General features: G+C 41.4%; 1 protein-coding gene across 3 annotated transcripts in view; it reads right to left on the minus strand.

Moving 5' to 3' along the window:
* Positions 1–761: 761 nt before the first annotated feature.
* The window catches only part of cntn5 (contactin 5), a 138378-nt gene continuing 111619 nt past the window's right edge, over positions 762–27520 (minus strand). The window contains exons 13-24 of one of the 3 annotated variants that reach the window (XM_030067794.1): positions 24317–24444; positions 23734–23909; positions 20319–20439; positions 18112–18270; positions 15099–15248; positions 14336–14406; positions 5973–6207; positions 5727–5836; positions 5388–5574; positions 5102–5214; positions 2177–2345; positions 762–1639 (exon numbers count right to left, since the gene is read on the minus strand). In XM_030067794.1, coding sequence (XP_029923654.1) covers positions 1536–1639; positions 2177–2345; positions 5102–5214; positions 5388–5574; positions 5727–5836; positions 5973–6207; positions 14336–14406; positions 15099–15248; positions 18112–18270; positions 20319–20439; positions 23734–23909; positions 24317–24444 — 1723 coding nt within the window. In that variant the 3' untranslated portion in view covers positions 762–1535. Of the gene's footprint in view, positions 1640–2176; positions 2346–5101; positions 5215–5387; positions 5575–5726; positions 5837–5972; positions 6208–14335; positions 14407–15098; positions 15249–18111; positions 18271–20318; positions 20440–23709; positions 23910–24316; positions 24445–27520 lie in introns of all 3 variants that reach the window. The other 2 variants (XM_030067793.1, XM_030067792.1) reach the window with 2 other exon arrangements.

Genomic DNA, 27520 nt, shown 5'->3' on the forward strand with positions numbered 1-27520 from the left:
CATTAAACAGTTTAATGCTTTGCATTACTGACGGAAATGATGTACAACTTGAAAAAAGGGGAGCAACCTCGCCATCCTCGCTCTTTGAATTAACCAAAACAGAGAGGTCTAAAAGAAGAGGAGTATCTATGGGATAGAAACTGCTTGGAGCTGTGTTCGTCCTCTATCCGGCTGTGTGGTCCTATCTCTTGTGGTGGAACAGGTACCCTTGTCTGAACCTGAGCGGGTGAGCCAGGTTACTCTGAGCCCGTAATGGAGAGTCCAGGGAGCTGGAGGCACAGGAAGGAAAAGGTCTGTTCGAGCAAGCAGGCGCTGGGACTACTCTGTGGGCTACAGATCTCCGTTCTTACATTAATTACACTTGAGGCAAATTCATTTGGATTTCTGCCTGGTGAGAGATAAGCTTTACTGCACATAAGGCAAGAGTGAAGGCCGAGAGGAACGAGACATATTTTGCCCTATTTGGCTCCGCAGTTGCTCTTTTATCACACAAAGTTTAACGGCCTCTTGTGTCACATGTGAAATCCAATCAAGCTCCTACCTTACATAACACACAAGGGGATGGCTGCTCTAAGTGTGGAACTGTATGGTGAGCATCTTTTCAAATTTTCACATTTGCAATATAGGACAAAAGTGTCTCAATGGATTTGTGCCGTTAAGAGCGATATATGTTGCAGGAAATGCCTTTTTTTTCCGTCCTAGAGATCACGAACCTAGAAATTAAAAGCCACAAGCATTTAAAAAATATACATCACATTTATTTGTACTGACACCATGAGTCCGTACAGAGTTTGTCTTTGACTAATGATGTGTTTGGGCACTACAGGTAAGTACCTGTTTTCTACCTCCATACATCCAACAGTCAACATATCACCAAGCATTGCTTTTTTCGCTACCAAAAAACAGAAACTTTGACGTAGCTGACACACACCACTGTTGTTTTCTAAAGGTAACACAATGTACAAAAAGCAAGTCTGGAAATAGTAAGATTCTTGGTACCATAAAAAACTTTTTCTCTCAATGTGTGAATAAGAAAACAATGCACTTATCTCTACTGAGCTTCTGCTGCATTGCTTGTTAGGCAGCCAAGGGGTAAATTGATGCAGATAAGTAATGAAAAGAAGCAGCCCGGCTGATCCCTGTATTACTACCACAGCAGCTTTCGAGGAATTGTTCATGCTCTGTGGAGCCCCAGAGCTGTAGGAGCCGTCTGGAAGTAGTTAGATGCCAGTCAATGGGAAAACGCATGAAGTTAAAGTAAATGATTAAACAAATCTTTCCGCACAATGTACATTACAGTACAACACTACAGTGATGTTGGAAAGAACTGTGCAAACCAACCGTCTAGGGGCCCAAAAAGAAACAGGGAAATAAAGTGATGAGCTCTGAAAAACCATCTGTTAATTGGCAGACGCAACCCCCTCGGCAGGCCTCGGGCCCTTTGGGACGGGTAAGGCCGAAACAAGCAGACAGTCTGAGGGAATGAGGGAGCAGAGGACTGGATGGCTCCCTCCATAGAGGGTGGCACAGCGGCCTCACCAGGAAGCTGAAGGCACCAGAAGAACCACGAGCAGTGCTGTCCATGTTAGGCTCTGTGGCAGGCAGTGCACCGAGCACTGGCTGCTTTTTGCTCGAACTCCTGGGAGAAAGCGGGGCAGAGACAACAAAACATTTTAATCAATACAGAATAAAAAACACAGGAGCTGCGCGACGAAATGCCAAAACTGCATTCATTTTTAATACTGAATAACGCCATTGATCTTTTGGATGCATTGGCCACAGTGACACCGGAGCTGTGAACGGATCGTATTTCTTTCTCCGAGAAGAAAAGCAAAAAGGGGATGGAGAAGGAAAGGAGAGAAGGATGGAAACAGCAGTCCTTTGCCCTGCTAAGCCAGTTGGTCATGTTGTACAAATGACTCTAAACTTTGTTTTCATCCTGTTGCTTGAAAGTTAATTGGCTGTGCAAGAGTAGGTAGGCTTGTGTGGGCGAGGTAATTAAAACAGTATTAGCCAAAGAAAACTTGGCTCACACAACAGCTGTGGTGACTCAATTAAGGGCAGAACATAAGATCGGTACAAAGGGAAAACAGTCTGTGCATGGAGATTGGATTTTAGAGGTCAGGTAACAGAGCGGATGGCTGGGAGGAGAGGCCGCTAACTCTTCCAAGCTCACCAGAGGAGGTGACGACTCGAATTTGGGAGCTGACTGCTCCCTCTCCCCCTTCGCTGATTGCGCGCACCTCGATGATATAGGTGCCTCCCTCAGGCAGTGAGAGCATGGTGGACGGGTTGATGGTTCTTGTCACCTGATTGTGGCCTCGTCCCTCCTGTCGCACTAACACCTGCCGGACACAAATGCACACAGAAACACACACATGCACGCCTTAAGAACGTATATGGCCAACGGGTCACAAAACTAATAACATAAAACATTCAGTAAATAGTGTCAGGCCTCTCCTCCTGGAATGGTAACAGTATTTCTTTAGAGGTCTGTAGCCTATCTGACTCAGAGATGGATGTTAAATAATTGTTTTACATGTTTATCCCACAAAAAATGTTTAATAAACTGCTGAAAATGGGTTAAAAGCACCTCTACTACCTAATTCCTACTGTGTATGCAAGAATCTATGAATATACAAATCTGCAGCGCCCCCAGACATACCCCTGCGGCTCAACCTTACCTCAGGTAAACTAGGCATTAAACACTGTCAGCTCAAGAAACTTTTATTTATATAGCACGTTTAAAAACAGCAGGTATGTTACAATACAAATGTACATGATTAAAAGGGCAACACATAAAAGCAAATGCATTGCAGAAAAAGAAAGGTAAAACCAAAATCAAGGATTAAAGTAAGAAATGAAGAAACTAAGAGGAAATTGATAAAACCATAATGACTGAATAAAACCATCAACAGATTGAAACTCAGTGAGAGGACACACGAGATAAATTGAGAATGGACTTGGGAGTGGGTCTTTAAATTTGATGTGAAAGTGTCAGTGGAGGGACAGGACTTAATCTGGGATGGGAGGCTATTCCAGAGCCTGGGAGCCGTGACAGAAAAGGCCTGGTCACATTTAGCTGTGAGGCGTGAGCGGGGCACTGAGGGGAGCTGTAGTGAGGATGACCTAAGACCCCCGGGGGCCGAATATTGAATTAGCAGATCAGTGATGTGTCGCGGAGCTAATCCACGCAGGGCCTTAAAGACCAGTAACTTTAAAATCAATTCTGTATTTCACCGGCGACCAATGTAAATGAGCAAGGGCCGGAGTGATGGATTGTCTTTTCCTTTGTGGCAGTTAAAAGTCTAGCAGCTGCATTGTGGAACAGTTGCAGACGAGAAAAGGGTGAAATTGGCGAGCCCAATTTACAGAGTATTACAGCAGTGCAGTCGAGAGGTGAGCCCATGATGGTGACAGGCAGCTGGTAAAATACAGCCCTACATATTTAAGCCTCAGTCAGACTTTCATTCTGAAGAAAAGCCTATTGTGCATCAAAATTGGAGACTTGCGGATATTTCTGAATGGTAGATTTGTCAGTTTGCTTATATCACTGTCAGCCTGCAACTTTCAGGCACACTGTCACATTAATTATGGTAGACTGACTGAATGTTGGCTGCAGCTTTGGTTTTAGCGTTTGTTTTGCGGGAGATTTATATAGGTTTAGGTTCACACCATTCGCCAGGTTGCCTCTGCGTGACGCCAGCAGTTTGGCAACGGCTGGCATTCATCTGCTGCCCACAGTGAACAGCTTTTTGCCAAAAACGCTAACCTGCGCGGTTTTCAGCTTCATAAGGATGTAGTTTCAGGATAAGCCTCCCCCGCTCAGTGGAGGAATGTCAAAATGGTGCTGCAGTGGCAGATTTGGCACCACTACCAATCTGTATAGTCAAAGTCAAGCTTCCAAGAGTATCAAAAAAAAAACAACCTGTTTTTAAGTGGAAAGGGTCTTTAATAAGGTTTTCTGGCAATCAAATTTCAATGTTGATGGACCGTATTAATAATAATCCAAGCAACAATAATCAATCATAATCAAATGCAACACCATCGTACAAACATGATTTTGCGCATTTAAAATCTATAAAATTCATCGACACAGCTCCATACAGATTTTAATTGCCGGCCAAGGTGAATTACCGTGTGGCTTTATTGGAGTAATGAGACAGAATAATGAGAGTGCACAGGTTTGTGTGGTTAAATGAAGCTCTTACAACTTATCATTATTTTTTTAAACATAAGGAGGTGCAAAAAATGTAATTATTAAAAATCTAGCTTAGCCCTAAATAAGCCTAAATTCGCAGTCCTCCAGTGTTTCTCTCTGATATTTTTTCTTATAGCGGTACATGACGTGAATTTTCAACAGTTGCGATGCCACTGAAATACCGTAGAAATATTATAGGAATATTACAGGCAGCAGGTCTGCCTACTACACATTGTGATGCTATAATGCACATTTACTATCTTAAAAACAACGCAAAAAAAAAAAAAAAAAAAAAAAACACAATGAAATGAAACAATGTGCCTCAAACAACAGAGGGTCTATGACTGGTGATATGAGAAATTTGCATGACTGTTTTTCTGTGACTTATGGTTGTCATATACACTGTTTATATTATATATATATATATATATATATGTATGTATGTATATATATATATATATATATATATATATATATATATATATATATATATATATATATATATATATATATATACCGTTTATATTTATATAGGCTGTTTATATTTTTCTTTATATTTTTATATTTATTGTTTATATAGATATTTTATATTTATTATACATATACTACTTATATACATAGGCTGTTTATATATATTTTATATGTATTTATTTATATATACTGTTTATAGTTATACATACTGTCTATATTCACAAATATTGTTTATATATACTGTTTATACTTATATACCTTATATTCCATATTTACACTTCTCTTTTTACCTTGCTTTATTTATTTATTTAGGCTTATACCACTAGCATGTAAATGTGAGCTGGTATGACAATAAAGTTCCTTGAATCTTGAATCCTTGAATCCTTGAAACTGAACAGACATTGTGGTTGGGTGGCGGTGGATCTTTACCATGTACCCGATGACATCAGATTCATTGTCCTTTGCCTTCACTGGGTCCCAGCTCAGCGACACGTTGTTGCCCTCTTGAATCCACATGAGGTTGCTTGGAGGCTGGGCCGGAGCTGAGAAGAGAGTGCACAGCTCAAACTTCTGTCCTTAAAGCTGCAAATTGAGACTGAGTTTCAACCAACTAGGTCAATTACTACACTTTTTACAAGGGGATTTGGAGCAAACTTAACAGGTAGCCTCCATTCCATATATAGCATCATATGATTAGTGTCAGCACGGTACTCACGGGCTTTCCTGGTCTTGGCTGTGATAGCGGCGCTGGCGGGACCCTGGCCGATGCTGTTGAAGCCTTTCACTGTGATGAGATACACACTGTTGCCCTCTAGTCCCGTTAAAACCATGGAGGTCTCGTTTTTCGCAGTTCTTCGCTTTATTCCCGACTCTTCCTGCTCCATCTCTTTCCAGTAGCTGACCTACGAGCATCAATGAAAGGCTTGGAAAAAGGATTTGGCCTCATGTTTGAACTTTCACACATGCACAAGAGCATGCAAGCACAAGCAATTATGCCATACGTGAACACACACACACACATACAGACACGTCCAAACAAACACACTGCACAAACCTCATATCCCCTTGGTCTTCCAGGGCCAGGATTGGGCGGCTTCCAAGTGACCCTTATTTCCGAGGAAGAAATGCTGGAAGCTTTCACGTCGGATGGGGCCTCCCTGGGCTCTGAGCAAGAGGACGCAGAGAACACAGAGAGCGTTAGCAATGCACAGACGAAATGGTGACCCTCTTAAAACGCTGCGAGCGATTCCCCGTGTACTCTTTAAATCCGCGCAGCCAGAATATCTCGAAACCAGCTCACCCCCTTCAGCGGAGTAGACGGTGACGACTTTGCTGAAAGGCCCGTCGCCCTTGTTGTTGTACACGCCCACCTTCACTTCAAAGGGGGTGAGGGGGGGGAAGGTCTCGTCTCTGTACTTGTACGTGGTGGAGTCCGCCGAAGTCACCATCTTCTCCTTCCAGCCTCGGGTTCCGTTGGCACGAAAAGCAACTATGTACCCGAAGCCCTCGCCGTTTTGAAACTCCTCGGAAACGGGCTGAAAACAGCGAGGAAGGAACAAAACAAACATGCAGTGTATGAAAAGATACAGAAGGTGGGCTATTTAAACACTAAACCTTGACCTTATCTGACTACGCGTGAAAGAGATAGAAACAATTACCCAAGAGTCCCTTTTCTAAGAGATTACGCTGCATCCTGGCTTACCAGTGCTCCAGCTCTGTAACTGACGGTGCATTAGTTGCAAATCTGGCAATGCAAATAGCTTCTTCAGGAAAAAGGGAAGCGCCAGATGAGTCTGTTCCTTTCGAACCAAATTACATGTAAATGTCATGCGCTTTCACAGCAAGCTTGAATGCATCTGTTAATTGGGATCACCAAGTACAAACAACACTTGAAATTGGGATCACCAAACAGAAACCACTTTGACCGTGATCAGTAAGATATCACCAGACAGATGGTTGAGGTGTGAGCGGGTTACGACAGCACAGTTGATGTGATTTCCGCACCTCTACGCACATGTATGAATGCATTATTTTGAAATGGCACATTATCACACCTGTATGATATTACACACAAGAAAAACAGATGCATATGTCTGCCCACAGAGAGTAGAGTAGCCCTGTATGGTGAGCTTTCCGTTTCCTCCCCGGTTGCTCTAGCCGCCTGCCAACGTTAATAAAGATACAGTCAATCTTGAGTAATGAAAACAAATCCTATCTGGCTTAATTGTGCCCATCATGTAGCTATTTATCTTGCCATGTCTGGAGGATTTTTTGGGACACACACAGGTTTGCCGCGCTGCCTGCGCTGCTTATCTGTGGTTTTCGTATAGCGGTGATGCTGGGAGCTGTCTCAAAACAGCTGCTCCGCACTTAATCAAATCAAACGCAATTTATTAAGTGAGCTCGAATTTAATTAAAATATGAGCTGCAGGAATTAAATCTTTGGGTAAATTTAATAAATGATAAACACCTGTACACCTGTGTTTGGCAACGAATCAGTCTGTCATGCTGTAATGTGTCGATTTGCATAGGCTTCAAAGTAATATTGTCCCCTAAAGGCGTCACCCAAATTAGCCATCGAGTCTTCAGGGGGACTGCTGGTGGATGGAGATGTAGTTCGCATTTCATTCAACAACGACCAATCACCATGACTGCCTAATTACAAGGATGATCAGTGAAAATGAATTAGCTTCCATCAAACTTATTATCTGAGTTGGCAAGGCTTTTAAAGAGATGCCACGGAATATGGGTCTTTAAAAACAGCATGACCAAATTAGCTGGTGAAGTCTAGTAACACTCGCAGCTTTGGGAATTGAGATAGACATAGATGGTGAGACACAGAATGAGAGGACAGATATAACTCTGAGGTAATTCTCCTGGATGGGATCGTGGGGCCTGCTGGGCTCGGCAACGGTGACTGTGGGGGCATCGCTAATGGTCCTCCCAATGGCTCCCAGTGAAAAAGCAGTCTCTACCCGTCGACTCTAATGAGATGGCTGAATAAAGCTGCTGAGACTGTTTAGTCATTCATCCTGCTTAATAACCCTGCCCACCATGGCCATCCCGTCTCTGACAACCCTCCACAGATGATTGGAGAAGCAGAACTGCCATGTGCTCACATGCCCTGACTGCCAAAAAGGGCTAACATTCCTGCTCCGTCTCCTTTAATATTCATCTCCATTGATCACTGATGGAGCCCTGATTTATTTCCAAAAGCATTTAGCTGGAACAAGAAGATGTAGGGCAGAGCTAAAACGACTTGAAATGGCGAGTGCAAAAAGGAGGACACTGCATCCAGCGAAAGCATCTGAACATTGCCTCGTGACGCTCCTACAAATTGACGGATTTATTGATCGATGACCAATTTTTGCAGCCCCACAAGAGGAGAGACATCTTTTCTATGCTGTATTTCAACTTTTCACTGTTGCACGTTGGAGGCCTAATCGAACTGCAGCGATACTTGAATCGACCCACAAAATAGCAGCATAAAAGTGCACACGATGACCGTAAATACTGTTCAGACTCATTTTGCACAAAGGCAGTTGCTGAATAAATTGTTCAAGTCACAAGCGTTTGTAACCGAACAACTGCAGATATACCAACTGTAACCAAGCAAGTTTTATTAAAGAACGGCTACAGCCAGCAGCCTTTTTATAATTGCTTGAAAACATGCAAAGTCTCATGTCTAACCATAAACCGTGCATGTTCTCATGTCATTATAGGTGTTCTGTTGTAAGCATTCTTTCACCAGGGGTACTGCATTTTTTTTTCTAAAACGCACAGAGTTGTGTTATAGTGGCTACTCTAATGACATTCTTGAGAGGTTATAAATAGAAAATGGCAAAGTAGCCGGGCACCAAAACAACATCCCATCTGGAATGGACATTATTCCCCATAATGCCCCACTGAGGTGCACTTCTCCTCATGTGAAGGTTATTTTCCCAGTGACAGTTGGGCTCCCATACTTAATAACTACAAGAATAACTGTCAGTGGCTTCCACATCTGTTCAGTGCTCCCCTGTTAATATATCCTTCAACTGATCTCAATTGCAAATCCTGCTGCTTTGTTCATAATGATTCTGTACATGTTGTGTCCTCAACTTGGCTGGGAGCCACACTGTCCACTGTCAACCGGTTCACACTGATGACCTTTTAAGTTGGCACAAGACTTTACATATTGCACGATCATTGTGAAGGCTGACATTACAAACAGATATTTAAAAAACAGCCCTGGATTTATAGGGATTTGTTCAGAGACCGAAGATGAATCATCACTGTGCCAATCTTGTAGGACCAAATTTAAAATTCACTACATCTTAATCACTTGCCTGGCTGATGCAGCTTTGTATAACACACAGAGCCCAGCCTGCCGCCTTTGAGCTTTATCAGCAAATTCTGCAATTGTCAACAGGCTGTTCCCTCAATCGCCAGAACACTGGATGGGTGACAAATTTCAAACTGAATAAAATGATATGAATGAAATGCTGTTTTGAATGTAGACAGCTGTGATCTAAAGGTCTTGTTGTGTGCTATTATTAATGATCAAGCAGGGGCTTGTGACCTCGTGGTTAATGACTACCAGTGCAGCTAACAACACTTGTACATACAGTATGCTTTATAAATCTATTATTGTGAAGAGCCAGTAATGAATGGTTGCACACCCTTCCTGTGCTGCTAACTTGTCAACCTGAAGACTGCAAATGTATTAATTTATAAGGAGCCCCGCCTGGAATCACAGGCTACAAAAATAAACCCGTGTGCAAATCTGTTCTGTCGGTTTGCAATTCTGTAAACACATTTGTAAATCATATCCTCAAATAATGAATCTGTAGGGTACAGGTTCGGCTTTGTAAAGTGCTCCTGCAAATTACGAGCTAGTACCATGTGATCTGAAAACTTTACCCTAAAATTAAGAAGCCTATATTGTAAGATTTGCACTTAAATTAGCCTACTTTTTTCTTCAAAGAAAACAGACTGCATGCATGGAGCAATTCAAGTTTCAGATGTTGACAAAGCATCAGTGAGGGAAAATAAAATGCATCTAGATTTGCATTAGTATTTAATGCTAAATGTAGATAATGTTAATTGTGTAACGGACACTTCAGTGTCTGCAGCTTGCAGTAACAGACCCCCCAGGAGTCATGGTTTACGAATCTGAGGGTTTGGCTTTGTAAATCAAGTGTATGGTTCATGAATCTGTGTACAGATTTATTAAGTCAGGGTACAGATTTTCACATAGCTTCTTATTTTGACAAAAGGGGCGTTCTGTAATTTACAAATGAGAATCTGTAAGAGTTTTTCGTACCGCTGCTTCATAGCATGACGACAAGAGAGTGTACCTTAACCTTGAATGCTATTTTGGGCTGTATTCTCTTCAATATGCTCTATTTATTTTAGTCTTACCTATATTGTATTCTTTGCCGCAGCACTGACCCCATTTCCTCTGGGGACCATTAAATTTTCATCTCTCATCACATCTCGTACAGTTGCCTCTCTTTTACATGGGAGACCATCCTACCTCAGTGGATTCAACCACTTTTACCTCTGGCTTGCTCCACCGCTGGAACAGTGGAAACCTTTCTACCCAGCTCAACCAGCTCCAACCCCCCTCAGCTCCATGCTGAGCTGGAAGTCATGGGAGCAAGTCAGAAACAAAACAAATGTCCTGTGAAACAACAGTCCTGTGAAATATCACTGCAACAGGCACAGTCTTCTGTCTCTGCTCTCGCAAATTGCGCTAAGGCCACTTTGCCCTTGTGATAGACTTTCACCTAAAGCCCCGTCACACGTCCCGCTCTCATGAGGAACCTGCGACGAAGACTATAATGCCCACCTTTGTGTTAGCCCACTGACAAAAAGCGACTGTCTCGCACGTTGCTCTGTCAGGAAAGATTTACTGCTTCCCAGGTGTCTGGGCTGTGCACATCTATGCCTGTGTCCTCACTGTGTTTGCAGGCTGTAATAATACCACAAGCATCATCACACATGTGGGCACTGATGACTCCGAAGAGACAGCCAGTTTCTTTCTTTAATAATTTCCACAGAGCGGCGAAAAGAGTCCCATCTCGTCTGAACGCCTCCGTCTCTACAGGTGTAGTGCTGACTGGTTCATTTGCTCAAACAGGACTGCTACAGTGGCAACATTACAGTTTCAGACAGCTTTGATTTTTGTCTGGGCACGCACTCCCTTCCTTAGCAGAACAGTGTGCCTCTTAATTGTGGAAGAGTACAAATGCTTTTCGGCATTATGGAGGCCTGCATTGTTAACTGGCTGTGTACCCCAAAGACTGCCAGCCCTAACTTGAAAACGACCACGTTTGATTATTCAGCTTTTGAAAAATCTCTCAGCAGCACATTAACAGTTGCAAGGGAATGATGACTGAAGGCAATTCAGATAATCAGGCTGTAATTGGTTTATTTAAACTAACGCTGGTATCCAAGAACCACCCAGGTGTGCTAAATACAGCAGTTTAAAGAGCTCACACGTAAAACGTTTCTTAAAATATCCTGAATGAAAGCAAACCCGAAAGCAAACTGCTCCTGACTCAGACCTGCTTAAGAACAAATGGGCCTGACCTCTGGGCCTAAATCCATTGGAAAATTAAAGAAGACAGATACAGTACATGAAGTCACTTTCAGAGGGCTCCTCTGACTACATCATACAGTAACAAGCTGCAGATCATGCTGACAAACAACACTGAGTTGTAACAAGTTGGCCCTTATTTAAAATGGTAGTTCTTGAGATTCACATCTGTGGTGTTTTTTTTTTTTTTTAAATGCCCCTCACAGAGATGTGACTTTGACTTTCAAAGTTTTTGTAGGCACCGCTCTTGTCTTTGTCTTATGTTTATTACAAATAAATAACGATACGAAACACATAATACTTCCTGTGCACTGGAAGATCTAGGCCCCGATTTACTAAAACTTTCAATGTCTGCCAAAACTTTTAGCATGTCAAAACCCAACAACATAACCCCTGACTGGTCAAGAAGCCTTAACACTGACTTGAACAATTAAAAACATTTTAGTACATCTGGGGTAGGGTTTAGGCTGAATTGTGTGTATTATTTCTATAAAAAAGGTGGGTGAGTGAACGCCAGTGACCAGCAGAACTGTCTGACTTTCCTCTGAACTCTGCCATGTTGTCCTCCTCGACTCGGCCCTGTTCTTTAAATATTGCAGCAACTCCCTAAACGCTTCTGTCTCCTTCCATTTTAAGAACATCTCCCGACTCTGCTCGACATTTTCTGACTTGACTCAGTTGGTGAAACTTTGCTCCATGTTTTAATTAGATCCCACTTTGATGAGGCTGAAGACAGGACGGCGAGCGAAAAATCCCCGGTTCCCAGCCCACACGGCTAAAATGAAAAAAAAAAAAAAAAAAAAAAAGGATAAAGTTTTTGGAGCCATCCTGCAGCCACTTATCATCCCTCACCTCAAGTGAGTGCAGCCGACTGTATCGTCTGTTACGTCATTACACTGTTTCCATCAGGCTCAGCCAGACAGACAAGCATCGTCCATCAACCATGCTTTATCCTCTTAATAATGTCTGACAAGTATTCCCAGGCAACAAAAAGTGAAAGTATTTAATGAATGGCACATAGGAACCTCTACATGATCATTACCTCACATTCACATGCAGGATTTATTACTGGGTGACAGTTATAGTCCTTGGGGAACAGTGGCTGTAGTTTCAATATAGATGTTTCCAACAAACCCCGTTTGGTGAGCTTGTTTTCACTCATTGGCTTACAGCAGTGGTGCTCAATGTGAGGGTCGGGCCCCACGGGGAGTTCAGGAAATGCTCTTGGAAGTGTTGTGAGATGATGAATGGTATCTGAAAAACGATATTTCTAACACACAATTTTATTATCATGGGTGTAATCTATGTGATAAATCCCTTTTATTCTGGTGTATATGATGAATATTTGCAGCCTGCAAGTTTCTACCAATATTTAATCATGTAAAATAGCCTGGGCAAAAAGGAAATAATCATCATTCTGTGCATTTATGCCTGCAACAAGGGGTCGTGAGCGCTGTAGGCACTGCTTTGTTTTTTTTTGGGGGGGGATCACAAGCAGAAAAGGTTGAGGAACAATGGCTCGCAGAATCAAAACAGGATATGAGTTTTTGACATTGACTCAAAAGCACAGATGCATACATCACAGCATGAGGAATGTGCGCTTACGGACTTGGCGAGGCATTGTGCTTATTTTTGAGCTTATTATAGAGCTCATGTTTTTGAAAATGAAATGATAGAAAATGATGTTTCATATCAGAGAGAAATGAAGTTTGGGCTTGTGCAGCGTTGCCATGAGCGTCCCCTTGAGCTGGTGAGCACAGCTGTTAACTCCACTGGTTTCCCTTTCAGGCAGTGCCCCCCGCATGACCAGCGAGCCTTTTTAGATGCTTCTTTCACATATTTTCATAAACTGCATTCAAACCTGCAGTTAGGACTAGTGGATACTTACTATATTCAAAACACTGTTTCTGGGGAAAAAAAAAAAAAAAAAAGTGACCCACAATGGCCAAGATGACTTCACCGATGGACCAGGGGTGACTCATGCGCTACTTTGCTATGGCATGTCACATTTAATGCATGTTCGGTTTTTAAAATTCATCTCACACGTTTGCTCACTACTTTCCAAAGAATAACCCGTCAAAGCGAGTTTACTTTTGACAGATGAACAAAGTTTATATTTCAAATTCCTCCTCCATGTTATCTGTTGATTGTTTTTTTGGGTTTTTTTTTTGGAACAACTGACAAGAACAGCTGACTTTTCTGATTGCTTCCACTGAAAAGGCACAATTGTTTTTCCCTTAACAGCTTACTTTGGGCTTCAAAAGGAAAAATAAGTAGCAAGGTTTATTTTTGATACTTTTTTTATGCGTAACCTCATACAGCAATGCACTTCCCTGGAAAAGAGAGCAACCTCATCACTACATATCGCTTCTCGTGTGAAGGACCTTTCACACAGACATTCATGACAGGTTCATGATATATGTGAGCGTTCATGCATATTAATGAAAAGATTCGTTAGCATTTTGAAATGTGCAGCACGCTTTTCAGCCTTTCAATTAGGGGCTAATCAATAGCATTCATTTCTTTGCATGCATGCTAAGCAGGCATAGATGACTAGAGATGGTGGAAGTTAATAAACAAAAACTTCAAATCTTACTCAGAAAACATTGTTAAACCTTATAATCAACATATGATCAGCAAAATTTTCCTCCTGAATTTCCTAGCACAGTTTTCATCATGAATTTAAAGAATCTTAAAGACTCCTTTGATATGCAGCACATGGCAACATTAAATCCCTGAAGAATCCCACATTCAAATTTCATGGACAATCATTTTTGAGTGATGTTTTTGAAGTCATAGTCAAAATGCCTCCACAACCTCCTGTGTTCCTCCCACAAAAACCTACATAAAAGATACGACCTAGCGTTTCAACAGACGTCCAAAAAACGCTGACCCTCAGTTAACAGCACAGTATTTCCGTGGTGATAACGGCCCTAAAAGCTCCAGCCAGAATGTGGGCATTGTGTTCGGGCCCATTCATTTACTGATGAGGATCTATTTGGCCGAATAACACACAAACACTTCAGAGAGCGTGTGCTGTCACACTTGTGCTCTGGAGTGAGTTTGGCAACAGGTCTTACCTCCCAGGAGATGACCAGTTCATGCCTCCGGCCGTTTCCTCCGCTGACGTTTGCCGGTGCGACTGACGGGACTGCGGGAAACAACAAAAGGACGAGACTGCATCAGCTTTGTGCCGAACCACAGGCTGAATTCACAGCACAAAAGCCAAGTTCAATGCGTTTTTGTGTGCCGCGGAAAAGAGGAAAATACGGAAAATGACAAAACATCATCTCTCAGGCGTTTGCCCATGGTTTAGCATTCAGCACATGGTCCTTAGGATGGATTAACCAAACTGTTACTAGATACAGTAATTAGTCTGTTAATTACGCCGAGGAGATAGGACAGATTAAATAAGCCACTTCCGAGTGACCACTGACCTTTGTAATTATTACATTTTATAGACGAGAAATGAGCAGTTAGTGGGGCAGCACTCTTGATCCTGACTGTCTCACTGAGTTTTTGTTCACCATAAATAGTTTATTCTGCTGTGTCTTTGCCTCTGGGCACGAAGGCCCGGCTGCTTTAGCTGAAACACTAAACTTGTCAAAATTCATGTAAGCAGCTTATTTTCAACTTCTTGCCCAATTAAAACGGAGCATGTTGACAATGGGAATATAACACGGTTATGAAGTGGTGTGTCGAGGCGCCGACTAAGCTCTCGAGCCACTGGAAGTCATCGGCTGGAATGTGCTCTCCACATATTCCACAGTAAGCTCCTGCGTTTTTCGACATGTTGTGACTTGAATGTTGTGTATCCGGCGCCTGCAGGCCGGGGGCTTTTACCTGCTTCTTTAGTCCGAACGCTTCTCGAGGGTGAGCTGGGATCTCCGGTCCCGATGGCATTGCTGGCCACGACTCTGAACTCATACTCCACCCAGGGATTGAGCTCCACGGCCATGGCTGACTCCATGTCCCCTGTGACCGGGTCAGGGTCTGTGGACGAGAGCATCGCTTGTGTGTTTATGTGCCTCGGGGGTTCACTGTGGCTCAGCGGATCTGCACAGCACTATTAAGACAATGATGATTAACAATTTACTTGAAACTGGGTTCATTACAGGTTCTTAATGCCTGAACAACAGCTAATGGAAGCTAATTTCAATTTATTTTGTCAGCGTCTTATAGCAGAGAGCTTTAAAGTTTTATGTCACAGGCTAGAGCTAAAGAAGAACCACAAGTGATATCTTCCCCTTGAATGCTGTGCTTCTGGAAACTGTTTTGCCATAGTAGTGTGAGGTTGGGGATGGTCACTACATGAATCTGATGATAATTTCATTTTTTGGTGCTTCGTCTTTATTCAGTATTTCCCAAAAGGTGGTAAAGCAAATCTAAATCCAAGAGGTAGCAGCCAGGCTCGCTTGCTGTGCACTGACAAGTGTGAGGAGCTCTACTCACAGTCACTGGGAAGTTAGTCCAGTATAATACTAGTACCAGATTACTACTATACAAACTACTGTAACTAATGAGCACTAGAATACCTGCACCGCCACATTGATGTAACCGTTCCTGCTAAAGTATTCTCATTATTATTATTATTATTATTATTATTATTATTATTGCTATTGCTATTGTTATTGTATTATTATTATTATTATTATTATTATTATTATTATATAATGGTTATTGATAGTAGTAATATTTAAGAAGCAGGATAAATCCATCAGGTACTTGTACAGGTACTAGTAGAGGGGGTGGGATTACGACGGGGTTTCGACTTCTTCCCACTCCTTTTTGAACATAACTTCATTGTCTGTTGTTATTCATGTTGCTTTGTTTTATTGTTGTTCAAAATAAACTTTTCAAATCAAATCAAATCAAAGTAAACTCAGAATTCAGTTACAAACTGCATTGGTCAAGAAAGGCAAACTCCAATGTTTAAATGCCTGACGAGAAAAATGGCAGCTTGTATGTTGCATGTTGTAGAATCTACACCAGGGCTGTCACACTCATTAAGTATTCGTTCAAACGAGACCTTCAAGGGGGCCGGATTTTTTTTTTTTTTTTTTTTTTGCTAACATCAATATGACTGGAGTCAACACATGAATATTTTAGGCTCCTTTCTGATTTACTATTTTAAATCAATCTGTTTGTAGCCTGCCAGGAAATGAGAACTCGCATGTTGGTGCATGAAAATAACACATAATGTAGAATTACATAAAGCAGAAGAGAGAAATGTAACAAACATACTGCATATCGATTTTCAATTTACCTCCCAGAAGAAAATAACCGCGCTCTCCGTCCTTCTGGAAAAATTCGACATTCCATCTCAGCTTTTTGCTTTTTTGATGGCATGTTTGCTAAACTAACATAACACGGAGACGTGCAGCAGCTAGCCTGCTGGGCTTTCCTTTACTTCCGGCTGATGGATAGTTTGAAGGGCTAAGACTAATTAATTAATCATAGTTTATCATTCATCATTAACTTAATAATTTATCATGGAAATCCCTTATTTTTATTATTTTAAAAAGATCAATATTTCAATTTAAAATCATGTTTGTTTGTGTTTTTCCCCTTTGCCACCAAACATCTTAGGGTCCGTGTCTCAGACATCTCTGATCTATACATTGTTATGTGAATCCTTCTCTATGAATACTGATTTAGGCATTCAATCGACATTCATGAATGTGCAATATTACTGTTGTGAACCTCATGATCAGGGTTTATGAATGTGCTCTGAACTGAATTACAAGCAGGTAGCCAAATTAATCAAGGTTCTCCAGGGTTGCCATAATCGAGTTTTGTCAATATTGATCCTGCAACAATAAATAAACATTTCACTGGAAGCATATCCGTGACACAAATGAGCTGCACGTCTCTCTGTGCTAACTGCTGGCCATACATTCGGCACGCCAGTGGAGCTCGCGGTCTTATCATGCACAGGCACAGCACAATGAGGCCACTCTGTCGAGCAAGCTGCTCTTCAAACATGAGCTGATAACTCTGTTTGCTAGGAGTGGGAGCTAAAAGCCCCATTCCCTTTATGCTAATCTTAACAAGTTCAACACTTACAATGCATCACGGAGGCCTAATTGTGCTTTATCAAATTAAATGTTGTTGAACAGACATGATGTGAGTGGAATGTATGCAAAGTGTGATTTATCTATCTGTGGGGATGAATCATTATCACACCTTACACTGTGCTATTATTCTTACATGGCATATTAGGATGGATTACACACAGTGCTTTGCAGGCCATCATCCTTTAACACTAAATGATAATGATGGATGTTTTTTTTTTCTGTCAAGGTACCAAAAAAAAAAAAAAAGAAGAAAGAAAAAAAAAGCAAAAAAAAAGCTAGTCATTCTTTTTGACAGTGGCATAAAAAATTCTGGGGTGCATTCATATTGGATGAACACAGATTAGCTTTATAATTCAAGCCAAAAGAGGTTAATTTCCCATTAACCTTTGAGATGACAGTGAATAAAATTCATACCATTGACATTTAATATAAGCTCAACTGACTTTTTACCAAGCCCTTCTGAACAACAGCCAAGTTCAAAATGACAACTGAAAAGGGGGTAGCATTTCAACTTTTCATAGAGGCATCCAACAGGTAACTCCGAATTCGCTGCAGAGTAAGGGGCTGAAGACGGCTCATTCCATTGGCCGCTATTTTACAAGTTTAATTGCATTAAATGATGAGAGGACGGCACCAACTGTATTTTTACTTGTATATTATGTTTCTTTGAATGGTAACCGTGCACAGGCTGGGCTCTGTGAAGGATTAAGGCTCGGGAATACAGCTTCAGCATCTACCATCCTGGATGTAGAGGCCACATTTCGCTCCTTATTGATTACCTGTTCGGACGGTTTGCCAGCCTAATGAAAATGGGCTGCGGGCCTGTAAATTATAGGTGCTGATAGGGCTGTGGTTGTCCAGCCCACGAGTCCAGGACAGAGTGGCCGTGGTATCTGTGATCTCCTCCACTATCACCACTCCAGGGGGTCCAGGGGGACCTGGGGAAAGGAAAGGCCCAAGACACAGCAGCTGAATTACAGGTTCAAATGGCTCGAGCACTAATGCTGTACCGAGGCTTAGACAAGGGAAAAAAAACAACAACAACAATCTCCTCTGCTGAGTGGATGAATTCTGACTGAGCTTGAGCATATTGCAGCGTCCACGTCATCTGTTGTTGCTGCTACCTAAACCAGTGGGTGCAGTCATGCATGAATAAAGGAGGACATGAGACTGTGTGCATATGGTGAAAACTTCAATTCCCCGTTGTAATCTGAGCACAAACAAACAAGAGACAAAAACACGACGGCGTACGAAACTGAACCAAGATTTGGGCTGACACAGATCTGTTGCCAAGGATTTCATGCTGATTAAGGGATATTGGAGTTGTTGTTTTTTTTTTTTTTAAATTTCAGAGGCAGTTTGCCAGTTCTGCTGAGCATAACTGCGCGGTAGACCTTCCTCTGTTTTAATACAGCTGAACATATGTTTACCTCAGCCTTCAGAAGTAAATGTAATCTGCAAGTGCAGCAAACGTCTGAGGACTCTAGGGGAAACAGCTGTAAATGAAAAGCTGGCAGCTGGTACGCTCAATGAAAACCAATGTACTGTGTCCCCAAGAAGTGCCCATTAGAAGGTTGCATTGAAACATATATTTGCATTCGAGGACATTAATATGCATTTTGCATCACTGTAGGAACAGCGCCCTCTTTCAAGTCTGGACACCATGAAATACGCTGGCCTGTCTTGGTGTTAAAAGGCTCAGCAACCCTCATTAAAACTATTAAACTAAATACTGTAGAACTGCAGAGTCAATGACAGGATGAAATCACTAAGCACCATTGAGTTCAATTTAGTGTTTGGTACTCACTGTTTCGCAAGCTCTAGTTTAACAAGATATTTAATCCTTGAAATAATACTGTGGGAAATTATTAAATGAAATTGTGAAGAGTCATGCTGCACATATTTCTTATAGACTACTGACATTCCTTTACACTACTCCAATAAACAATTAAAACTAAAAGGAGACTCACTGAAGGCAGCGAGTAGATTGACTCATTTCTCCACCTGTCCCTTCCTTATTCTTTGAAAAGGACGTGGTTGACTTGCCAACCATGTCTTACATGGATTATGGTTTAATGCACCCTGATCCAAAATTCTGTTGTTTTTCCTGTTCTGGCTCCCATGATCTTAGACAATTCAATCAACACCTGCAAACCTGGACAACTCTGGCTTCAGCTACACCAGAGGACTGTGATCATCTTGAGACGGTGGACACTGAGTTCCAAAAAAAGACTTGTAAGACCATGTGAAAAGAAGAATCACACACTGACTGAAAATGTCACGGTCTCAATAGGTAATTGTATCCATCAGGAGGCCAGTCCAATACTGACCAGGAGCAGCATGACTAATAATCATTACGGTTACATTGGTAGCCATAATGAGAAATAACCACTGATGATAATAGACTCTAAAGCAGATCACTGCACGTTTTTGCCAATTTGCCGAACTCCTAGCATTAAACTTGGTCATGCAGACCGACCGTCTGTCCAGACTGTGTCGTACTCGCAGTGACCATAAAAGACATTAGTCAAGATGGCCAAATGTGTCCAATAATTTGCGCAATAGTCATTCAGCGACTGTCCTCACCAGGAGCAAGTCTCTAATCTCTGATGTAATTAACCAACATTTCCTGGAGCTGCTCCACTTGCAACAAACAGGAGGATCATTTTCTAGATCAACCGAATAAATGAAGTTAATTTCACTCTGAGAAACTGGGCATTGTCATGGTGTCTGTCTAGGTGGTCTCTAATCAAAAAGTCTCTCTGTGATTGTCATCATAAATCCTTTTGTCTTTGTTTGTTGTTTTGGCAAAGATTTGCTCATGTCCATGAAGCCTGACAAAAGTTTTCAGAAATACAACACAAAGACCACGTGCAGTCCGCTGAGGCTGGCCTGCACTGAGTGAGGGGTGAAGAGTTGATGCCTTGAGGAAATAATGTCCGAGATGTTACGGAGAACAGGGTGCAATGACAGATAACAAGCTAACCTCTAACGAGCAGTTCAGCCTCGGCGAATACGGTGTCAGCGCTGGTCTGGGCGCGGCACCCATACTTCCCAGCATGCTTCAGCAAAATGCTCCTAATCATGAGATCCACTGTTGAGGACTGCTGCAAGTGGGAAAGCAGAGAATGAAAAAGTAAGATATAAACCCCGTCTAAACATGCTTGACCCCAAAAAATTTGATGCCTTTACATCTTGTAGGAGCTCATGTGGCTTGAGAGATCCCTGTTAAATTGCCTGCTTGCTGCTCGGTCTTTTGCTACCAGTATTTTCTCTCCGCTGAAATGAGAAATGCCTAAGGCAAGACTGGGAATAATTCAAGGTCTACAGGCAGCTGTTTAGCACGGAACCTGATTAAAATTACAAACCATGCGTCAGCCAGGAATCTGTTGTGCCTGTAAAGGATTGTCACTGCAAATACTTTTTCTCCTGAACATGGGTGCTGGTAGGAGAAGCATCAGCATGGATGTGATTTAAACATCCACTGTTTTTTGAGGAACAAAGGAATGAACTCAATTGTAAACTTTCTCTTTATTTCATCTTTTGCATGTAAGGATAGGACTGATTTTGCTTTGAAAATGAGATTTTTTTTTTTTAAATATACAGAAGCAAGACTAGTATATGGCTGGGCTGCACATGTATGGTCAATGTGCGAAATTGTGGCCAATTTGCTACAGGGATTGTCGTATTATGTGTGATAAATTTGGAGCTGCTGTCAGTGAGTGGAACCGCTGTAAAGTGTTCATGCCGATTCATCTCGAGAGAGCGACGGCCAATGGAGAGGCTCCAACGCGCGGCCCACCAACACTGTCACGTCATCACTCAGCCAGTGAGTCAGTGATGGACATTTGTGTTTGTAGGCTCGTTGCTGCTGTTGCAATCCAGCCAAAAAAAAAAAAAAAAAAAAAAAAAAAAGCCCAAAACAAAACACAACAGTTTTTTTTTTGTTTTTTTTTTATAACACTCTAGTCTAGATTTCTGCACAAGCCTGGAAATAGAAGCGCCAACACTCTTGACACTGATACTTGTTAACACTGAATGTTAACATGTGCAGCCCTCAGCTCACGCGGATATTGATTTTGTCAACATCCCATCACACCTCGTTTGAATGTATATGAGTATGAACACATTTTTCTGGGTCAGCCTCGCTAACACCTCTGTGAAAAAAGTCTTCACTGAGTTCACGAGGTCTCCTACAGGTGCAAATGAAGAGACACGGTAAGTGAGAAAAACATGCCGGCTTACAACTTGGCCCACACTTTAGTACCATTCATACCACACACTGCAAAAACTCAAAATCTTACCAAGATTATTTGTCTTATTTCAAGTCAAAAATGTCTTATTCCTAGTCAAAATATCTCATTACACTTAAAATAAGACATGATCAGCTCAGAAATAACTTGTTTTTAGACAACTGTCTCTTGTTTCAAGTGAAAATTTACTTGAAACAAGTGAAAAAATTGCTTGTTTCATTGGCAAAATTTGTTTCTTGTTTCTAGCTAATTTTCACTTATTTCAAGTGAATTTTCACTTTTTCCACTGGCAAATTTTGCCAATGAAACAAGCAAATTTTCAAGTGAATTTTCACTTGAAACAATTTTTGACTTGAAATAAGACAAATAATCTTGGTAAGATTTTGTGTTTTTGCAGTGCATGAAGTCCAGATCGTTGGTGAATCAAAGCCAGTATGTACTTTTTTTTATTTTTCCTGGCCTATTTTTTTTTTTTTTAAGTCAAAGAAATACTAAGAGGTATGATGGTAGACAGGTAGCAACACCAAGTCTGTTAATCGAGTTCTGCCCTGCGACAGTCTGGATGACAAGTGTGGATTTATTCATTAAAGCAACTTCAAAGTCTCACCTGATGATATCAAAGATGTAAGTTTTGAATTTCTGTGCTCTTGGGAGAAAGAGTGTCATGTTAACAAAGTGTAGCGTCCAAGATCACAGCATTAATATCTGAATTCTGCTATATACATACATATGCATAAGTAAACAGATCAGCTTAATACATTGTTTGTATGCAACCTCAGACTGACATCTGGCATGGCATTGCTGTCCAGAATGTGAAATGACTCCACGTTTCTGTTAAAAGTTTCCTATTTCAGAGTCTTGGTCTCTATTTCCAGGCTTTCGGTCTTATGCTTGATTCGTGTTTGTTTACCAGACACAATCCTAATGAACCAACAAGTGTGGTACATCTCCTAATCAATATGCAGCAACCTCCTATACAGAACAGAGCAGTACAACTTGGTTATATTTTGCTGGAAACATTTCCCACGTAAACCGAATGTGATTAATTAGTGGAAAAGGTGCAAAAGGAAATAGGGGAAAAAGAAAACCTGTTATCTAGTCGGTGTTCGTGTATGAGTAGCATGTTCTTTTAAAGCAACATATCCAATACAAATAATAATCACAGTGTAATGAGCTACAAGCCTACATTAGTAATAATAAGCATTAATAAGCAAGAACAGGGAATAATAAGCAATGTGAAGGTTCATATGTCGCATGATTTTCATAGTTTCATAGTTCGTTCATCTTCCCATCGCTCATTCTAAATCAGCAGCTGACCTCTTTTCAAGGCAACCTCTGCTCGTCTTTTCTTTTCCACAAAAGCGAATGATTTCGGCGGTGCCATTCAGAGGCAAACAAAAGACGAGGTCTTCGGCGTGACCCGCGAAACCTCGGTCAGTGCCATCTGGTAGCAGCGTGATCTTTGCACCTGTACAACACCGCGACCCCGACAGATAAATCACAGAGGAGCCTTAACATGTGCTCGGGCTTATCTGTCTGCTCGAGGAGACTTTGATAAACATGATCGTGTGATTCACTGCGGGTCTTTAATCACGATGACACCGGGGGTTGTCTGACCTTTAACGGGATTGATTCTTATTCAAGTTTAAGAAGTGTGTGGTGCAATGGGCTGTGCCTAAAATCAGTAATTACAGAGTGGAATTGAAGGCAACAAAAGACATTTTCAGCTTCTGCTAGATTAAACTGCTTTTGGGCAGGCAGGCCATGAAATCAAGAAACAAACAATGAAGAACCTGGTAAATAAACAGACAAAAATACAGCCAAACAAACAAACAAACAAACAAATTGACAAACAGATACACAGATAGACAGATAGATGCACACATATAGACAGATAGAGAGACAGGTAGACAGATACACATGTAGACAGACAGACAGATAGACAGATAGATAGATAGATAGATAGATACACACATATAGACAGATAGAGAGACAGATAGACATATATACATGTAGACAGAGACAGATAGATACACACAGATGTAGACAGACGGATAGATAGATAGATAGATAGATAGAGACTGATCAAAACAGCTATTATGATAAATTTACTCTTAATCTTACTTTTGCTCTTACTCTTGCTCTTACTGTTTGGATGTATTCAAAGTGGCCGCCGTCCTGCTGAAAGTTGATTGGTTTCTGGTTGAAGAGCCACTGGAAGGCCACATCCAGCGACGTGTCATGTGTCGCCTTGCAGCTCAGCACCACGCTCTCCCCCACGGTCACCTCCACCCTGCTCGGGCTAAGCTCCACACGCATGGCCTCTGGAAGCACAAAGCTGCTGCACTGTCATCTCAGGATAACCCAAAGCTAGCGTCAAGCAGCTGCATTCGACTGTGACATTACTGCCAGGCGGATCGGGAGAGCCGGCGCCGGGGTCGAGGGAGAAAAAAACACACTCACCTTTTGTCACATAAAAACATCCTGGTTTGCTCTGATCTGGACTGTGCTGAGTGAATCTACAGTACGAGACAGGCCTTTACACCGTTAAAGGGCGTCCTTGTAATATCATTCTTGAATGCGAAAGCCCTTGCTTCACGGTTGAGCAAGCTCAATAAATTCCCTGGCACCCGGGCAAAGGTGGGGGGGAAAAATGACATTGGGGACTGTTTACTGGTGGCCGACTTGTGCTAATTTGGCAGAAAATAAAGCCCCCCTGGGCATCACTTACCTTTTACCCACAGCATGGCAGTCATCTCCGCCGAGCCAAACTGATTCTCTGCCCGGCACACATAGTTCCCCTCATCCGCTCGGCTGGAGTTAACAATTCTCAGAGTGTTGTTCCGTAACAACATAATCCTGCAAGAGAGAACACGGAAATCGATACAGGTATGAAAACAAATTCACATATGAACAGTCGCACTGCATGTTAGGGTGTGCACTGCAAAAACTCAAGATCTTACCAAGATTATTTGTCTTATTTCAAGTCAAAAATGTCTTATTACTAGTCAAAATATCTCATTACACTTAAAATAAGACATGATCAGCTCAGAAATAACTTGTTTATAGACAACTGTCTCTTGTTTCAAGCAGTGGCGGATACAGAACATGGCTAATGGGTGGGCCTAAAAAATTCTGGATGGGCCTGTTATTTCATTTTGTTTATTTTTTTAGATAGACATGTATAAAATGATATGATGAAAGAAAAAAAAAACTCTCGGTAAACGAGCCGAGAGGTTGTAAACGAGCATAAAATACACGTTGGAAAAAGGACATTAAAACATTTATTTATTTAGTGAGTTATTTTTTGGTCTTGAATCTGATAGGGTGGGCAAGCTGTCAATCTGGGTGGGCCTACGCCCATCCAGGCCCACCCGTAGATCCGCCTCAGGTTTCAAGTGAAAATTTGCTTGAAACAAGTGAAAATTTGCTTGTTTCATTGGCAAAATTTGTTTCTTGTTTCTAGCTAATTTTCACTTATTTCAAGTGAATTTTCACTTTTTCCACTGGCAAATTTTGCCAATGAAACAAGCAAATTTTCACTTGTTACAAGTGAATTTTCATTTGAAACAAGAGAAAATTGTCTATAAACAAGTTACTTCTGAGGTGATCATGTCTTATTTTAAGTGTAATGAGATATTTTGACAAGAAATAAGACATTTTTGACTTGAAATAAGACAAATAATCTTGGTAAGATTTTGCGTTTTTGCAGTGTGAGGCTGCATGTTTGTCGCCGTGACTTAAAACATTCGAGGGGAGTGGTGGCAGAAATGCTGAGGAGAACGGAGATATTTGGCAAACAAGCAAGAGTCCACAAGAGAATTGAAACTGAGAATTAGGAGAAGCTCTGTTTATGTGTAACAAGTTTATGTCACTGATTTTGAAGGGCAAACAGTGTCTCAGACGAAGTTGTCTCAGCTGTGAAAAAGCTGAGAGGGCTTTAGCTGAGGAGAGTCAACAGCAGCGTGTGCACTTGCTGTGCAACCTTCAGCAAGGTAACATGAAAACAGAGAAAGGAAAACTGCTCAACAAACCCAGTCAAGATCAATCCACAATTTAAACGCGTTAATGAAACTGATTTCCAGATACCATTAAATAGCCCTATCTCAAATAGGATTAAAACACAGATGCTATTAGCAATAAGGATTAAGCTAATTGGGGACAAATGTTCAATAGAAGAAAAAATAAAAGCCTCGCTCAAGTATTGATGTCAAGAAAACAGAAAGAAAGGGTAATTTCACTATTCGGTACAGTGAGTTTTGTTCCTGGTGCCTTTGACAGAACAAGCAGGGCTTCAATCTGCATAATCGCAATTTTAACTTGATGGAAAGCAACTTTTGGGACACAATTTAGTGAGCATGCCGGCGTGGGAGCAACTTGAATAGAGTGTTGATAAATACATTTCCTTAGTCTCGGTGCCTCTGCATTAAACTTTACATAAGAAAAATCTGTCTAAATGGTGCATTCATCTTGCGCAGTGCTCATGTATCCACTTGTCAAATCCTGAATCCTGCTGCATTCAGTGAATTGAAAGCAAAAAGCTGTCAAAGCAAGACATGCATATCACCCAGCTGTCCTCTTGGGAAACGAGAGTGTAATAGAGAGGAAAAACAAACCTAATACACCCATGATAAACGCCAAGCCTGCATTTGCCAACAGCACCCCTATTCAGCTGACTGACACCACCGATATTATATTAAAATTTCATTCTAACTTGTCAATAACAGCTGTAGAATAAAGTGCTGGACGTTAGGTAATGAATAGGATCTGACTGTAGTCCAAAATACTGCAGGCAGGTGGGGAAGCAGATGGCTGCAAAGTGGGAATCAAGTTAAAGTATTGCATTGTGAATCACAGCAAGTCACTGCTCTCCCCCCAGTGTCCAATGTCAACTCCTTCCATTTAATATCTAAATATTTATAATTACATTTTTATTTGAGCCGGGGCTGCGGAAGTGGGGATGAATATTTACAAAGTTATTTTTTATTAGAAATTCAATTTCTTCCCAAATCAAACAATCTGAATGATGGGGGAGAAAGGGGGTGGGGCTCTTGTCTTTTTAATTTAATTCATTTTGTTTGGCGTTCATATTTACAGCACTAAGCTCCTTCATCATGGGCAAGGTGATTGAAATTGGCAAAGAGAAACTCACGAAGGCGTGACAAAATCTTGCCACACATAGACAATTTAGAGGCAATCTGCAGCCAGGAGACATTTTTCAAATTAGGAAGGGAATCCACATCCGACAAGGACGCTCAGGCAGAAAGGACACATGATAGGGGCTGTTGGGTATACAAAATATGCAAATGAATTCAACCTTAGGAAATATGTTGAAAAAAAAAATAAAAAATCACACCAACCTATAGCACTTGGAAATCTTTTTATGTGTGAAATGACATTTCTGAGGCAAAATCAAATATCTAAATATTGAATAATTATAAGACATTTTTGAACATTCCATTTTGCCAAATTATGCTGTCCTTTTGTCTGCCTCTATTAAAAAAAAAAAAAAAAAAAAAAAAAAAAAAGAGGCTTTCGGTTTCAATTGAGTCTGCCATGTACTTTCAAACTAATGGGATTAATACTTTCTATTTAAGAGACAAAAGCCCTGAACATTAGCGGAAATCCATGTTAATTACAAACGTTCATTAAGTCAGCACAGCTGTCAATGATAGATAAACGTGAAGCTGTTTCGATTCCGCCCCTGTTCTTCCCAGAATTGAATGTCTCTCCATCCATACACTCCTTGCTCCTCCATACTGTAGGTAGTGTTGGAAAATCCTCGCAGAAGTCACCCTGCCTGAGATCTGAAATCTGAAATTGCACGACCCTCCTGTTTATTTCAGCTGTTTCCAGTGGAAGCTCAACCTCCACCAGGCGATAATGAACAGTGGCTCCCTGGAAGACACTGTTCATTCATTCCTACTGTACATAA

This window comes from Myripristis murdjan, chromosome 13 (assembly GCF_902150065.1).
Source record: "Myripristis murdjan chromosome 13, fMyrMur1.1, whole genome shotgun sequence".
Classification (NCBI taxonomy): domain Eukaryota; kingdom Metazoa; phylum Chordata; class Actinopteri; order Holocentriformes; family Holocentridae; genus Myripristis; species Myripristis murdjan.